General features: G+C 61.2%; 1 protein-coding gene across 4 annotated transcripts; it reads right to left on the bottom strand.

Moving 5' to 3' along the window:
• Positions 1–31: 31 nt before the first annotated feature.
• VSTM2L (V-set and transmembrane domain containing 2 like) lies at positions 32–12,562 on the bottom strand. 4 transcript variants are annotated; one of them, XM_033074911.1, is made up of 4 exons: positions 12,361–12,562; positions 4,937–5,106; positions 3,835–3,885; positions 32–1,359 (listed from the first exon to the last, which is right to left on the bottom strand). In XM_033074911.1, the coding sequence occupies exons 1-4, from the start codon at positions 12,467–12,469 to the stop codon at positions 1,048–1,050; spliced, it is 642 nt and encodes a 213-aa protein (XP_032930802.1). In that variant the 5' UTR covers positions 12,470–12,562; the 3' UTR covers positions 32–1,047. The 4 variants fall into 4 exon arrangements, with proteins under 4 accessions (XP_032930802.1, XP_032930801.1, XP_032930804.1 ...); XM_033074910.1 differs by having other exon boundaries at positions 4,937–5,109; positions 12,361–12,561; XM_033074913.2 differs by lacking the exon at positions 12,361–12,562 and adding an exon at positions 5,925–8,660.
• Positions 12,563–15,521: the final 2,959 nt, after the last annotated feature.

Genomic DNA, 15,521 nt, shown 5'->3' on the forward strand with positions numbered 1-15,521 from the left:
CCACAGACAGAGAGCACAGACCCGCAGGGGCTTCGTTTAAAGAGCTTTATTAGCTGCAGCAGGTCTGATGGTGGCAGGCTGGGGGGCAGCAGGGGAGCAGTGCCCGGCAGCGGGCGGGGAGGCTCGGGACCCCCCTCTCCCTCCCCACAGCTCCGTCCCCAGTGGCCGTGGTCACCCGTGGGGGCAGCAGGGACGGGCTCTGCTGTTTGCACAGACCCTGCCCGGGGCGATGTGGTGCTGTGGCCTGGGAGGGAGGGATGCTCGGGTGAGAGGGGGCCGAGAGGCTCGCACGGGCAGCGGGATGGGGCCAGGGTGCACGGGGCTGGCGGATGAGCGCCCCATCCTCTGTGGAATGCCAGGGGAGGAGAAGTGATGGGGGCAAGGGACCAGCACGCCTTCCCAGGCACGCCCGGAGCACGGAGCTGCCTGGCTGAGCGATGCCCGAGCGTGCCGGGGGATGCCAGGAATGTGCCGTGCCGTCCTTCCTCTGCTGAGCTCAGGCCTTGACGTGCTGGGGGCTGCGGGGCAGGCAGGGGCAGGGCAGATACACACGGGCTGTGGGATGAGGCTGGAACTTAGATACGCACTGTGGGGCTGGAACCGAGCAACTAAACGGGGCAACCTACGGGAACAGGCGGCTGGGTCTGCGAAGCACAGGGGAGGGGAGGGGAGGGCAGGGAGGGTCCGCACCGGGCAGAGCGCTGGGACACGGCACAGCCCGCGGCACCACGGTGGCGGCGGGCAGGGAGCACCCAGCCGCACAAGGCCGGGGGATGGGGAACGCTGTGGGCACACGGCCCGGCCCCGGGCACAGCCCCGGCGATCACCCATGGCACTGACAGCTCCGGCCCCGCACCGCGCCGAGCCCGGCCCCGCTGCGCCCCGCGTGGGGAGGAACCCGCGGCGCCCTGGGGGAGAGGGGGATGCTGAGGGATGCTGGACAAGACGGGGTGCTGGGGCCAGTCTCTGGCAGGGGGTGCGGGACCCTTGATGGCTCCGCTGAGTCCGGGGCGGAGGGGGGCTCCGGCGTCCCCCCGCACCGCCCACCTACAGCACACAGGAGGTGTCTGCCGAGCGCTTCTTCAGCTCCTTCCCGGCTTTGTGGTGGTGGTGGTGATGGTGTGCGTGGGCTGAGCCCGGCACGGCCAGCTCTGCCAGCGGGGCCTCCCGCAGCTCGGTGTCCTGGGGGTGCCCCGGGCCCCCCGCTGCCTCCACCCGCAGGTACGCCTTCACCTTGTGGTGCCGTGCCTTGCCGTCGCTGGAGTCGATCACCCGGCACTCGTACGTCCCCTCGTCCTCCAGCTTCACTCGCGACAGCCGCAGCTTGTGGGAGATGTTGCTGCCGACCACCTTCACCACCTGCGTGGGGACAGACGGGCGGTCAGGGGTCCCCAGCGCTCCCAGTGCCACCCCCGAGCGTGTGCCACCACGGCAGGACACGGTAAAGGTTGGTGAAGTTGGTGCGGGGGGACCCGGCCCCAGCCTGGACCTGCAGGATGATGGAAGCCCTGGCTCGCACCCGGCCACGCAGGGCTCAGAGATCGATGCGGAACCACGCTGGCTAATTAGCTTTTCTACCAAATTGATTCGCTCTCAGTATTTATCACCCAATGAAATTTAAGACTTACTCACTAGCCAGAGCCGCGGCTGCTCTGGGCTGGGTCAATAAATCAGATTTATAACCCACCCCGAGGCCCCTGGCTCTGTTCCCTATAATCACACTGGATGGCAAAGGCCGTTTTTCTACTCGCCGCTGCATTTGTTAGCTGAGGATTTTATGGTGTTTGGAAACAGGGCTGGCAAAACCCACCCCAAACAGCACAGGAGGCAGCATGGGGACCAGGACCCCTCAATGTCCCCTCAGCCCCTCGCTGTGGGGGCATCCAGTGCTGGAACATGGAGACAGCTGCCCACACATGCATGTACAAACACACATGAGCACACACAGGCTGCTGCATTCAGCTGCCCTGCACACCATGGGCTGCTGAGAGGCAGCTGGAGCCACAGGTCACAGCCAGGGCCACCCCAAACAGCATCTCAGGGCTGCTCAGGGGCCATGTGCACCCCCAATCCTGCACTGCTGGAAGTGGGGGTCTGGGGGGACAGGACAAGACAGGGGCAGGAGCTGCCAGGCCCTGCTGCAAGTGTGCCCAGATGCTGAGACTGTCATGGGAAAGGAGCTCCAAAAAAACCCTCTTCATTGGGAGAGCCAGAAGTTACTGAAATTAATGGCTGGGAAATTTAGAACTAATAAAATAAAACCCCAATTTGCTGGTGCCACCAGTGGCCATGGAGCTGCTACCCAGCAGGTCACTGAGCCTCAGGGGAGAAGATTTTATGACCAGCCATAACTCCTGTGGCTCTGCCAGCACAGGCAGGGCAGCGTCGGCCCTCACTGCCCGTGGGAATGGGGCAGAGCCCCTGGCAGGGCCAGGATGGGCAGATTTGCTGTGCCCAGCCCCAGCTCAGCCCTGTGCTCTGTGCTGTTGGATTCAAAAGGGGGAAAAAATAAACCCAGACCCATCATGTTTCACTTCTCTTCATCTCTGCAAAGCATCTCCAGCACCAGGTGTGTTTGGTGGATAACACACGGCCAAGGGGTGCCTGGCACGGTGTCTCCTCCTTGGGATTTACATCCTCACTGTTTGACTCTGCTGTTTGTTCCCAGTCACCTGCTGTTGTGGCTGTACCTCAAGTTCCATCAGAACCGCCCATGCTCATTTACCTCCTCCATTCCATAAACACTTAATGATCAAGGACATTTGAAATAACAACAAACAAAAGAGGTTTGAAGCTCCAGCCTCTCCCTGCTGGCTGGATCTGGAGGAGGCAGCAGAGACCTCGAATGATTCAAAATAAATCCTGGTTACACTCGCACACCCATCAATTCCATCCCAGTGTGCAATTAACTGCCTAATTATGCTGAAACATGCACGGGTTGAGCTGGGAGGGAGTGCTGGCCCCAGGATGGCTCTATGCACCCTCTGTAGCCCCTCCTGCCCTGGAGCAGACAGGGTCTGGCAGAGCCCAGGCTCTAGCTGCTCCAGGAGCAGTCCTGGAACTTTGCTGCTTGTGGGGCAGGGAGCCACAGCACCGTAGTGAGGAACAGGTCCTGGAAGAACCTGCTTGGGTTTGGGTATGGATTGTGGGTGACAATTAATCAAAGGGGATATGACCCCTGGAGGAGGATTCACTACCATCGAGAGAATCGTGCACTGATCCTGCAGATGGGTGCTGAAAGGTGATGCTCGCCCTTGGTAAGGGTTCCCAGGGATGAGACAGATCCTGGGTCAGGGGGGGCACCCATCTGAGAAGCCACAGGTACCTGTCTAACCCCATCCCCCCTTACTCACTCAGTGAAGGGAAAATGGAAGTGCCAGGAGAGGCAGCCAGGTGATGGTGGGAAGCTTTCCAGCACAGCTCTGTGTCTGTGGCACCCCCAAACACAGAGCTCCCCAAGGCAGGGGGAGCCAGGGGGGCACACACCGGGCAGCAGAAGGCCAAGAGTGTTTTATTTAACTGATTAGTGGCTCCTCATTCTGCTCACATGAGCCTAAATGGCTTTGGGACGCTAATCCGCTGAGTCAATCGGATTATTTTATCCCTGGCATTAATGTGTCACTCAGACGCTGGACAAGGCTCAGGGTCCAGGCTGTGCCTCTCAGTGCCAGGGAGAACAGGGCAGCCACCCCTCACCCAGCCACCCCCAGGACTGAGCCAAGGCAGACCCAATTCTCCCACCCTGGTGTTCCCAGCCTGTGGCACTGGGAGCAGTGGAATGTCCTGGTGAGCCCTCAAGTGCAGCCCCCCACAAGAAGCATCACCCAAACTCACACTGATTTTTGTCGCCTCTTTCGCGGGCTCCTCTGGTGGTGATGATTTCAGCTGTGGAAAAAGCAGGGAGGGAGAGACCAGAGAGGGAAGAGAAATGGTCAGCTCAGTCCACCAGACCCCTTCCCAGTCCAGAATGGCTGCCCCAAGCAAGACGGAAGAGGGGAAAGGGAGAAGGGAGATGAGACTGCCCAGCCCCAGCAAACTCAGGCACCCAAGGGCAGATGAAGCCACGCTGGGCCCCGGGCACTGGGCAACCAGCAGCAGCACAGCAGCCAGGGAGCAGAGGTGCTCACTCACAGGTCCCACTGCATCTCAGCTCCCCACAGTCCAGGAGTGGGGATGGAGCCCTGATCACTGTGGCACTGTCTCTGGAACTTCGTCCCCATCAGTGCCAGCACCTGCCCCATTGCCACCAATCTTCCAGCAGCCACTGGCCGTGCATTCCCAGTGCCTCCAACAGCCTTGACCCTGTCCACCCTCAACCCTGGCAGCTCTCCCCCATCCTGGCAGCACTGCCCTGAGGCTTCTCAATTTATGGCAACACCAGCAGCAGCCCTGCCAAAGACACTACAATAAAGGCTCATTAAAATCCCCAAAGCTGTTTCCCATTCTTTGGCCCTTATCTCTGTGTGAACAGAGAGAGAAATAAAGAGAGGCTGTTTGCCGGACCAATACACAGGGAAACAGGGAACAAGGGAGGGATGGAGGGTGCAGAGCCAGGAGGGATGAGCTGGTGATGAGATAGGCAAAGGCACAAGCACAAAAACAAAGCCTCAGCCTGGGACGGGTGCTGGCAATGGGCCAGGCACCTCCTCGGCTGGGAAGGACAGCCAGGACAGCCCAGCCCCACTGGCCCCAGAGCATCCTCAGTGCAGCTGGAGGCTGAGCAGCCCATGCAGACTGTTAATTGCAGCTCGGGACCCCCGGGCTGGTCTCTGTCAGAGCAGAGGGTGAAACCCTGCTCTGCAGGGCTGGTCAGCACCGGCGATGCTGCTGCGGGTTGGGGTCCCCCACCAAAACCCAACAGAGGAAACAAAGCCCTTTCCAAGGCAAGGGCAGGCAAGGGCTCTGCCTTGTGGAGGAGGAGGATGAGGGGCATTACCTGACTGGAAGCCCACGTCTGTTTGTCCGTCCAGTCCTTGTGGTTGCGGACGTACCACCACTGGATCTCGAGGGAGTAGGAGGGGGAGCCGCTGCCGCGGAACGAACACGCCATCTCCACATCCTCACCCGCCTGCGCCGTCATGTCGTGGGGGATCTCGGTGAAAAGAGCTGCTGTGGACAGAGCGAGGGCTGTGGGTGCCTGCAGGGACACTGCACTGTCCCAGTCAAGGACAATGCCTCCGGCCACGCAGGCAGAGTCACCAGGAGTGCCTGGATCCTTCCCTGGACAAATAGACCCAGCCTCTACAGACAGGTCTCTGCCATCCCCAGCTTCTCCTTTCCCAGTGTCCCCACCCCAGCAGAGCTGCCTGCGCCCCCCAGGCACTTTGCAAAGAGCAGTGGGGGGAAAGGGAGGGAGCAGGAGCCTGTGGCCCCCTGCTCCCACGGCATCCCTCAGCCCCCTGCCCCAGAATGAGTGCGGGACCTGCCACACCTGTGGGGTGAAGGAAATAAATAGAGTATGATCGCATCTCACTCAGACCAGGACATAAGTGAAAAACAAATCCTCACTTAATGCGGCCCCAAACAGGCTCCCACACGCCATATGGTTTGCTTTCCTCGCTCAAAACAAATATTGTTCAGAGATGTAATTAGAATTCTTTTCATCTCCTCTGGAGAGACTGTTGTTCCTCCGTACAGACGGCCCCAGCGTGCAGGGCCCCGGCAGACGCTGCTGCCACAATCCGTGCAGTGGCTTCTCCGTGGCACGGCATGGGGACAGGGCTGCCAGCCCCGCACACCCCGGTCACTGCTTCCCTGTGCTCCAGTCTTCACTCACCACCTCACGCTGCCGGCTCAGCCTCAGTGCAGGTCCCATCGGAGCCACGGGGGCCCTCTGGGACACACAGCCTGTCGGGAGCAACACTCTCTACAGCCCTGATCCCTCTGAAAACCAATTATTACCAGCCCAGACAAAAAGTTAATACCTCTAATATCTCCCTGTCCCTCTGGACGCATGGAAATCCCATCCACTTATCGCTTTCCTTTAATCCATCTCAGCAGGGAGCAGAGAAAAATTCCCAACACCGGGGTTTACCAAGGCAGGGTGTCCTGGTGGGCTTCCCAGTGCTGTTCCCACATCCCAGTCATCCAGAACCAGGCACCAGCAGCCACATGGAATCTGTGCCGGGAACTGGAGGGAACCCCAGGCAAGAGAACAGCTCTGGTGACCGAGGGCTGTGGGTCTTCTTGGCACAGGACAAAGGGTTCCTCTGTGCTCCAAGCCACGGTGGTGCTGAGAGTGTTGTGTCCAATCATCAACGAGCACTTGCCCACCCATTCCCTGGCTGCACCCAGGATCAGGCTCTTGCCACACAGAATTGCTGCTGGCAGGGGCAATGGCCAAAGCCCGTGGGTCCAGCAGAGCCTGCACCAGCTCCCCAGACACCACAGCTCCAGCAGTGCAGGGGCGGGGTGATGGCCTGAGGGCTCCAGCCAGGTCCAAATTACTGGGAAGACAATTAAAATCTGCTCCCAAAGACGGGAATTTGGCAGATAAGCTGAGAAAAGGCTGGATTGAATCAAGCGCCTTCTTTCTTTCCGATTTTAATTGAGAAGCATATGTATTAATTAACCCCAGAGCTCGGCCCCCTCCAAGTGCATCCAGAGGAGCAAAGATGCTGCAGAGGGATACCCAGGGTCATCACCTTTGCTGGGGACACATGTTCTTTCAGAAATGTCCTCCAGCATCACCGTGTGCCCTCCCTGATGGATGCCGTGGACCCTGGTGCTGCCTGGACAGAGGTGACGCTGCACCCCCAACCCTGCCCCCCACAGGGACACAAGAGGGGAGCAGGGTCCCCCCAGGCAGCCCCCAGGCTGGGCATGGACCCTGCACTGGGTCGGCCAAGCTGCCTGGACACTGCTCCTGCCAACATGGACAAGTCACCAACTCTGGCCAGGGCCCTGTCCCTGCAGTGTCCCGGTCCCCTGCCCACCCCAGCCCCGTTCCTCTCCCCCCACTGACATTGGAGCCACATCCCCACAGCGGGAGGGAGGCAGGGGGCCATTGGGGGCCGCTGCTCCGTGTGCTTTATGGTCTGCTACCTGTCATAAACTGAGAACACCAGGATCAATAAATCTTCCAGGAAATAAAAATCAGGGGAAATAAAATGAACTCAATGGAGAAACACAGATAAACAGAATTGAAAACGCCTGCTGGGACTGCTTGGTGCTCTCATAAACCAGAGACAGACGGGCTGCAGGCTCCCTCCCTGCTGTGGGCATCACCTTGGTCACGCTCTGCCTGGGGATGGGGCTCTGCTGGGGCAAGAACAGGTCGTGCATTGCCCTGAGTCTCTGGAAATGACTGCAGACCCCTGTTCCGTCCCCCTGCCTGTTCTGTAGGCCCCACGCAGCACAGAAAGCCATGAGGCCCCCAGGAGCCTCTCCAGGGCTCTGCCTGCCATCCCACAGCTGTGCCAGCTTCCCACCACAGCCCCCACAAGGCACCAAGGACGACACCGAAACAGCGCCATGGGCACGAGCTCAGCCTAATTGTTGTGTAAAGATGTACCAGAGGACAATGAAATATGCATTGGACATTTGCAAACGCCTGTTAATCACCCAGTCAGCACAGGTTCCTGCTCCAGGAGGGATTTTTCCCCTAAGCTGGGAATCAGAAGCCTCTTTCTGCATCCAGTGGAACTGGTTCCCCTCACTGGAGCTGCAGCCAGGCTGGTGGGGTGACAAGTGCCAAGCAGGCGGTGGGGCTGGGGCTGGCTCCGTCTCACACTGGGCAGGGACAGGGGCTGGGGGGGCTGAAACGTCCCTCTGCTCCTGCTCCTGCCCACTGGAGTGTCCATCCAGACCCTGCCCTGTGTCCCTGGTGTGGGGCCGGCTCTGACCTGCTGGGTTTGTGCGGCACTGCTGCAGGAAAAGCAAATGTGTCCAACAGAATTCACCACCACTGACACTCCCCAGGCATCCTCCGGTACCGTCCCCTCCCCAGACATCCATCACCTCTCCAGCACCCTCCGCTTCCCAGGAACCCACGGCTCCTGGGGCTGATGGACAGCGACAGATAGCCCCAAGTCCTGCCAGCAGGAGGGACACAATTCAGCTCACGGGCAGGGACACCAGAGACAGACGGACCCTCCTGGCTGCCTCAGGACCCCCCACCCCTTGGCACAGCCCCCCAAGAGCCATCCCGGGGGATCGGGAAGCACAGGAGGCACTCTCCAGATGGATCCAGAAGTGCCTATGTGACCCACACTGTCCCCACCACGGGACACCGGACCCACCAGAGGCTGCTGCACAGGTCGGGCCGCAGCTTCCCTCCCTCCCCTTCCCACCGCCACCAGCAGCTGTGGATGCGTCTCCTGACAAGCCTGCGAGCAGGGATGCTGACCCCGGGGCGCTGCAAACACATCGCGGTGCAAACCGCTGCATAAACACGGCGTGACGGCCGCGTCACTGCTGGGAGAGGGCAGGTGGCTCCGGCCCCGGCAGCTGAGCGGCCGCAGGACTTTGGCGGTGAGCGCTGCTCTCCTCCAGCCATCTCCATTCCCACGGGACGCGTCTGGAGCGCTGCGGCCGTGCCTGGGGCCGGGAGGCTCCCACCACACGCTGAGGATGGCAGCGCATTGCTCTGCCCCTCTTTGCTGTCATATGAGCAGCAGCAGGAGCTCAAATTTGCAGCATGTGAATTAAAATTAAAAAAAAACCCACCTAACTCAGTGACTGTGATCAGGTCAGCACTCACCTCACCAGAGAGCTGGAATTAACCTTGAAAACTGCAGGTATTTCCAACAGTGCCCCATCGCGTTGGGCTGTCCCAGCTCCTGCCCCCAGCGCTTCCCAGTCCCGTAATGTTTAACCCCCTCAGCAAGAGAGAGGTCAGTGACGACTTTCTCCAGTGTGGCCCGGCTGCACAAAGCTTTGCCCACACAAGGAGACTTGCTGCTCCCATCTGGCTCCTGGGGACTCGCAGTTCTCAGAAAATTCCCTCCCAAGGGGCTCAAGGAAGAGCTGTTCTTTGATAGTAAAAGTAGCAAAGCCCTAAAACGGCCTTTTTTTGACAGCTCCCAGTGGGGCTCCAGCAGTGTGTGCAGCCGGCGTGTAGCCACCACTCGCCCTGATGCTGCTCTCTGCCAGGGGATGGTTCCCAGCAGCCAGAGGAGGATTCTCAGCCGGAATCATTCAGCAGGAATGGGATGGGGAAGACGGGATCAGCCCCCCCGGTCTCATACCCAGCACCTAAAACACGAGCCACTGGCGCTGGCAGCCGCTGCCGAGAGCTGCCCACACCACAGTGCCTGGTGCTCATGGACACGGCACTCTCCTGCCCCGCTCTGACCACCCCTTCACTGCCGAGCTCATCCCAGCCCAGCTTCACACGGAGCACACGATCCAAGTCACCAATGCCCCCGGCACAGCCGAGCCCAGCCAACACCCCCGGGGCTCAGTCGGGCACCCACCGCAGACGGAGCCTTAGGAAGGGGGCAGCCGGGCAGGAAAGAGCCCTGCAGGAGGGGAAACAGCCATGGAACAGAGGAGCTCGGAGAGAGACAGAGCTGTCGAGGACAGGGACACGAAGGGCTGTGTGTCCCGAGGTGCACGAGTCCCACTCACACCATGCACCAAACCCCCAGAGGAGCCGTGAAGGGGAGAGGACCCATCCGGTCCCCGGAGCAGCCCCTGAGGAAGGAGGCAGCAGTGCAGAGCCTCCGGCTCCCCGGCCCACTCCAGGTCCTCACTCCAGCCCTGCCGTGCTGCCCACAGCTCCCAGACTGCGTGCAGCCCTGCCGGCTGTTGGTTGATTCCTGCCTCGCTCACAGGGAACGTTATGATTAAAATTAGCTGTCACTGTCCTAACGTAATAATTCCCAGTGTCTGGTCCGTCGTCTGTCAGCCGCTTCAAGGGAAGAGAAAGCCCAGACGTTTGATGAGGAGAGGTGTCAGATGTAATTGCGTTGAATGACTGCACGAACAGCAGCAGGAAAAACACATCGCATGGAGAATTCCCACCAGGAAGTGTGAAAAAATCCGGCAGAATGCAAAGTGTTTATGAAAGTAATTGATAGAATAATCACCGGGGTGTGCGGCAACGGAGCAGGGCAGCGCCCTGGGGAGCCGGGGCACCGCTGCCTCCACCGCGGCTCCGCTGAGGCGAGATCGCCTGTACACGGCACCGGGAAGAAGCCGGGCAGCTCCTCCTCACGGCACGGCTCCCCTGCCCCGCTCCAGAGCCAGCAGGCTGGGAAGGCGGCTGGAGCTTCCCAGCCAGCGCATGAAAAAGCCGATGGCAGCAGCCCAGCGTGCACAGGCTGCAATGGGGGGCATGAATAATTGAAGGCACCAGCCTGAGGAGAGGAGAGAAGGGGGAGAGGCAGCACAGTGGGTAGGGAAGGGATGGTGGGAAGAATCCTGCGGCTCAGATGCTCTCACGGGGCACTTAGAGCCCATCCCGGCTGCGTCCTTGCCATCCTGCTCCATCCTCTGCTGTGGGAGCAGGTAAAGGACTTTCTTTGATCCTGACTTTTCCCTCCCCACAGCCGTGGCTGCCCTGCGAGCAGAAGCTCGCTGCCCACGGTGGGGTGGCAGGATGGGGGAGCCGCCCGCGCCCCAGAGGCGCTCACGGCCGCTCGCCGATGCCCGCGGGGCAGACGCTGCTCCCGGTCAATTCCCTCGCTGCATCCGGTGTGGACAAGTTAAAAGGAAGAGTGAAGGCACTCCGGGGCTGTGCCACAGCCTCGCGATGCCGTGGAGGCTCCTCCAGGCCTCCAGCACCGGGCAGAGATGGCGGCGAGCTCCGGGCGCTGCCTGCTGCGGGCACAGCCTGGCAGGACCTGCCCGTGCCCGCCTGCCACGGCCGAACCCATCCCGCCGGCCACGGCCCCTCTCCCGCTCCACGTCTCCAACCTGCTGGACCCTCGTGGTGTGGAGGGAAAGCTGCACCAGCCAGTAATGAAATGATCAGTCTCCGATCTGCTAAACAGCGATTTATACAGGTCTTCAGCACACACAGCTTTTATCAAATTGGTATTCACCTACTGAACACAAATGGCTTATTATACATGACCCACTTATTCACTGCTTTTCAGTATCGTTAATAAAGGTTTCTGTTGTGATTAAGTGAGTTGCTGCAGAACTGCTCGAGTAGCAAGCTGTAATGTGGCTCCAAAGTGCACTCGCCCTCCCAGAATATTTCATCTCCTTGGCTCCCAGTTCCCTCACAGCGACCATTTCACTATTTATTTGCCAATTGCTGAATTTCTGAGGGGAGCAGTGGTGGTAATGGAGGCTCTTCACCCCCTTTCCGTCTGGCATGCCAGCCTGGCAGGTCTGGAAACTCTCCTGCCGTGAGCCACCAATGCAGAGGCTGATCATCCCTTCCCTGGGCAGGCAGGTACCTGCCAGCCCACGCACTGCTGCGGGACACCACAAACTGCGGGACACCTCACACCTTCCACCCTGGCGTGGCCCGAGGCCGTGTGTGCCTGGAGGTTCCTCGGGGCAGAGACTGGGTCCCTCCGCACACGGGAGGCTCCGGAACTGGGCAGGGGGAGAGCTGAGACCCGGGCATCCAGCATGTCCCCATGGTCACTCCTCTGGCTAAGACTGAACGTGCCCGTGTCACTTCACAGAGAGCGAGGAGGGTCTCAGCAGCCTCCTCCGAGGGGGCTTGGTCCCCTGTCACCTTCTGGGTAGCCATGAGGGAGCTGCCTCTACGCCAGGTTCCTCACCGGAGGGTGCAGGATGCAGGAAGAGGTTCCCCTTCCCCGAGCCCGGTGGATCCCAGCGGGCTCGGCAGCACCGACCCGCCGAACCACCGAGCACCGGAGGGAGTGGAGGAGCGGGGGGCGGCGGGAGAGCCCCGCTGCCGGGGCGTGGGGCACCGCACGGCGGGGCGGGAGGCGGCACCGGGAGCTTCACGGATGCGGGGTGCGGGTGGTGGCGGCGACACCGTGAGACACACGGAGACGGGGTGCGGACGGCGGCGGGCACCGGGAGGCGCACCGGGAGGTTCACGGACACGGGGTGAGGGTGGTAGCGGCGGCACCGGGAGGTTCACGGACACGGGGTGCGAGTGGCTGCCGGCACCGGGACGCACCGTTCAGAGCCCCCGACTCGGCAGCCCGGCGGCGAAGGCAGAGGCCGCCCCCCGGGCACCGGAGACGGGAGCGGCGGAGCCCAACCCCAGCTCGCCCCGGCTGCCCCCGCTCCTCGAGCCGCCGGCGCGACGGACCGCGACACGGGGCTGCCCTCGGCGGCGGAGCCCGACCGGGACCCCCGACCCCCCGCACCTCCCGCTGCCGGGGCAGGAGCCGCCCCGACCCTCCGCCAGCCCCACGGGGCACCGAGCCCTGGGAGCTCCCGCCGCTCAGCCGCCCCCTTCCCGAGCCCCGGCCGCCGCCTCACCGCTGCCCGCCGCCGGGGCGTCCCACGGGGGGTGCCGGGAGGCGGCGCCGAGCTGCAGGTAGAGCCCCAGGTAGTGGAAAATCCCCAGGGCCAGGGCCAGGGCGCCCATCTTGCCGCGGGCGCGTCCGTCCCGGGGGCGGCGGCGCCGCTGGGCCGAGCCCTGTCCCCGGGGCTGCGCCGCGGTCCCGGCGCCGCCGCGCTGCGGAGCTCTTCCCTCGCGCGGAGGGCGCCGCGCGCCGAGGCGGTGCCGCGGCTCGCCCGGAGCCTCCCCCGCCCGGCGGAGGGATCCCGGCCCGCGCGCACCCCCCAAGTTTTTTTCCCACGGTTCATTCTTAAACTGCGCGGGGCGGGGCCGGACCCGCCGCGCCAAGGCGGGACCCCCGGTACCGCCGGACCCCCCCGTACTGTCCCGCCGGGACCCCCGGTACCGCCGGACCCCCCCGTACTGTCCCGCCGGGACCCTCGGTACCGCCGGGACGCCCCCCGCACTGCAGCACCGGGACACGCCGATACCGCTCCGCCGGGACACCCCCGGTACTGTCCCGCCCCGCCGGGACCCGCCGGCACCGCCGGCATTCCTCGCACCGCCCCACCCGGACCCCTCCTCTGCACTGCCGTGCCCACTCGGGACCCCTTGGCACCCCAGGGACCCCCGTCCCGCCAGGATTCTCAAGCCTCGCTGGGACCCCTCTGGCTCGGCCAGAGCCCCGCGGCTCCCACAGGCCCCACACAGGGAAAGGTTTCTCCCCAGCATTCCCGTTCCCCGCGGGGCGAGATCCCGGGCACCGCCGGTGTCGGTGGGGGAGGCTTCAGCACCCGGGACAGCGCTCGGGGCGAATACAGCACGGCCCGGTGCGGTACAGCACTGCCCGGTACGGTACAGCACGGTCTGGTACGGCCCAGCCCGGTACAGTACAGCACAGCCCAGTACGGTACAGCACAGCCTGGTACGGCCCAGACCGGTGTGGTACAGCACGGCCCGGCCTGGTGTGGTACAGCACGGCCCGGTGTGGTACAGCACGGCCTGTTCTGGCACGGCCCAGTACCGCTCAGCCCAGTGCAATCCAGTTCATCTCAGCACCGTCCCAGAGTCTGCAGAGGCAGGGCCGCAGGGGCAGTGCCCGGTGGGTGCGGTGCCCGGGGCTCCGGCTCCACCACAAGTGCCAGGGCCCATCTGGGGTTTGAGGGGTTTTTGAAACGCTACAGCAAGAGCAAGGACTCACATCCCCACGTGTATCCTGATCGCTGTCCCAGACTGCACAAGATTTCTCTCAAAATGGAAAACCTGCAGCTGGGGTGGGTTGCAAGCTCACATGCACCCTCGGAGCCCAGCTGGAGCGTGGCCGGTGGCACCAGAGAGAGCTGGAAGGGCCACGGTGCTCCTGCCACGAGCAGGATTTCACAGAACCAGGAGGATCCTGACATCCTTTCGGGTGCATAAATCCTGAGGCCAAACCCATCAACAGCACCAACACTTCCAGACCTCACAGCAGGTCACAACCACAGCACCAGCACCTGTGCAATTCATACACCTTTCTTGAAAAGCCTAAAATTCACCAAGGGGCCCGGTGGTGCCGTATCCCTTTCCTAAACACTGGCCTCAGCACCAGGGGAAGCACAGAGCAGGCGTCACTCACACAAGAGTATCTGTATGCAACAGAGCAATCAAAAGGATATTATTTGCTCTCTAGATAAACAGAAAAAATCAGATTATTTCAGGTGTTTTCTGCCATGAGATGACAGATGCTGGCTGCAAAGAGATTCTTTAAATTGGATTTGAAAATACTGACTGTATTTCCTCAGCCTTCCCTTGGCAGGGCTCCAGAAGGAGTGGGGGTATTCTTCCCATTCCCCTCCAGCAAGGCAGGTCCCTGGCCAGAAGCTGTGCTGCCTCGTACCTGCGTTACTAATCAATAATTAAAAAAAAAAAGAAAAAAGTTGTGCCTGCTGCAGCATTTGCTGCATGTCAGAATAAAGCCTGGCTCAGAGCAGAGCATTGATCTCTGCCCAAGTTCATTACTCCCTCTGGAGTTAAAAGCTGAGGGAAGGAGGGAGCAGTGGTGACAGACAAATGGGCATCATGGCCATGCCCGGCTGCATTTAGAAGTTTCTATGGCTGGTTGGGATCAGAGGGTCCCACTCTGGGATGGCAACAGCAGCAGTGGCAAAGGACTTCGGCTGTCCTGAGGTAAAGCTGCCTGGAGCTGCTGAGCAAACACAGCTGTGTCAGGGAGCTGGATCCTGACAAAGCAAAAGCATCAGATCTCCCAGAACACGTGTGGAGGCAAAACTCATGCATTGAACGGAGGGATTCATGTACCAATGGATAGGGTTCATGAATTCCCAAAATAGGGGGTTCTTTCACTGAAAGACAGAGTTCATGTACTGAAAGATGGGGTTCATGCACAGGGTCCAGTGCAATAGGAGAAGCAGTGAAGGCCAAGCACTCGTGTGCTCCATATTTTGGGTGATTGGCTCAGTCTCATGGCTGTTGTCTGGGCCAGGTTCCATCCTCTGCCAGTGGCCAGCAAGGGAATAAAACCAAGCCCACACTGAAGTGGCAGCTACAAACTGTGCTCACCCGGACTTGGCACTCCACTTTGCAAAGCACCCACCCACAGGCGTGGCCAGACCAGGAGCTGGAGATGTCACCCAGTGCTGACTGCACGTCCCAGGCATGGGCAGGGATTCCCAGCTCCAGCCCAGGTCCTGCACCCCAACACGAGGGCAGCACATCCTCCACTACTGGGGAGATGCCGAGGTCATGCAGCTGCACCTCAAGGGTTGAATCTGCCTGTGCACCATCAGAGATATTTAAATCATGCCAGGAGGAAGCAAAGAGCATAAATTCCTCCTGGAGCCAGGAACACCTCCGGAGGCAGAGCCTGAATTAAGTCCCATTTCCAGCAGATTTTCTGCCATCACAGTGGATGAAAAACGGGTACTGGGGCCATGCAGGGCCCAGCAGACAGGGAAGTGCCAGTGCCCACGTTTTAAGTGCACTGGGAAGGTTTGATTCTCCTGCTCAATTTTAATCCATCAGTGACGAGTCCTCGGGCAGGTGCTGCCTGTGAGTGCAACCATGCAGCCCCAAAGCACCTCCTGTGTGTCTGACAGGGATTTGGGGGGGGTCACTCACACACAGAGGAGGGAGCAGAGCC

Source organism: Catharus ustulatus, chromosome 17 (assembly GCF_009819885.2).
Source record: "Catharus ustulatus isolate bCatUst1 chromosome 17, bCatUst1.pri.v2, whole genome shotgun sequence".
Lineage (NCBI taxonomy): Eukaryota > Metazoa > Chordata > Aves > Passeriformes > Turdidae > Catharus > Catharus ustulatus.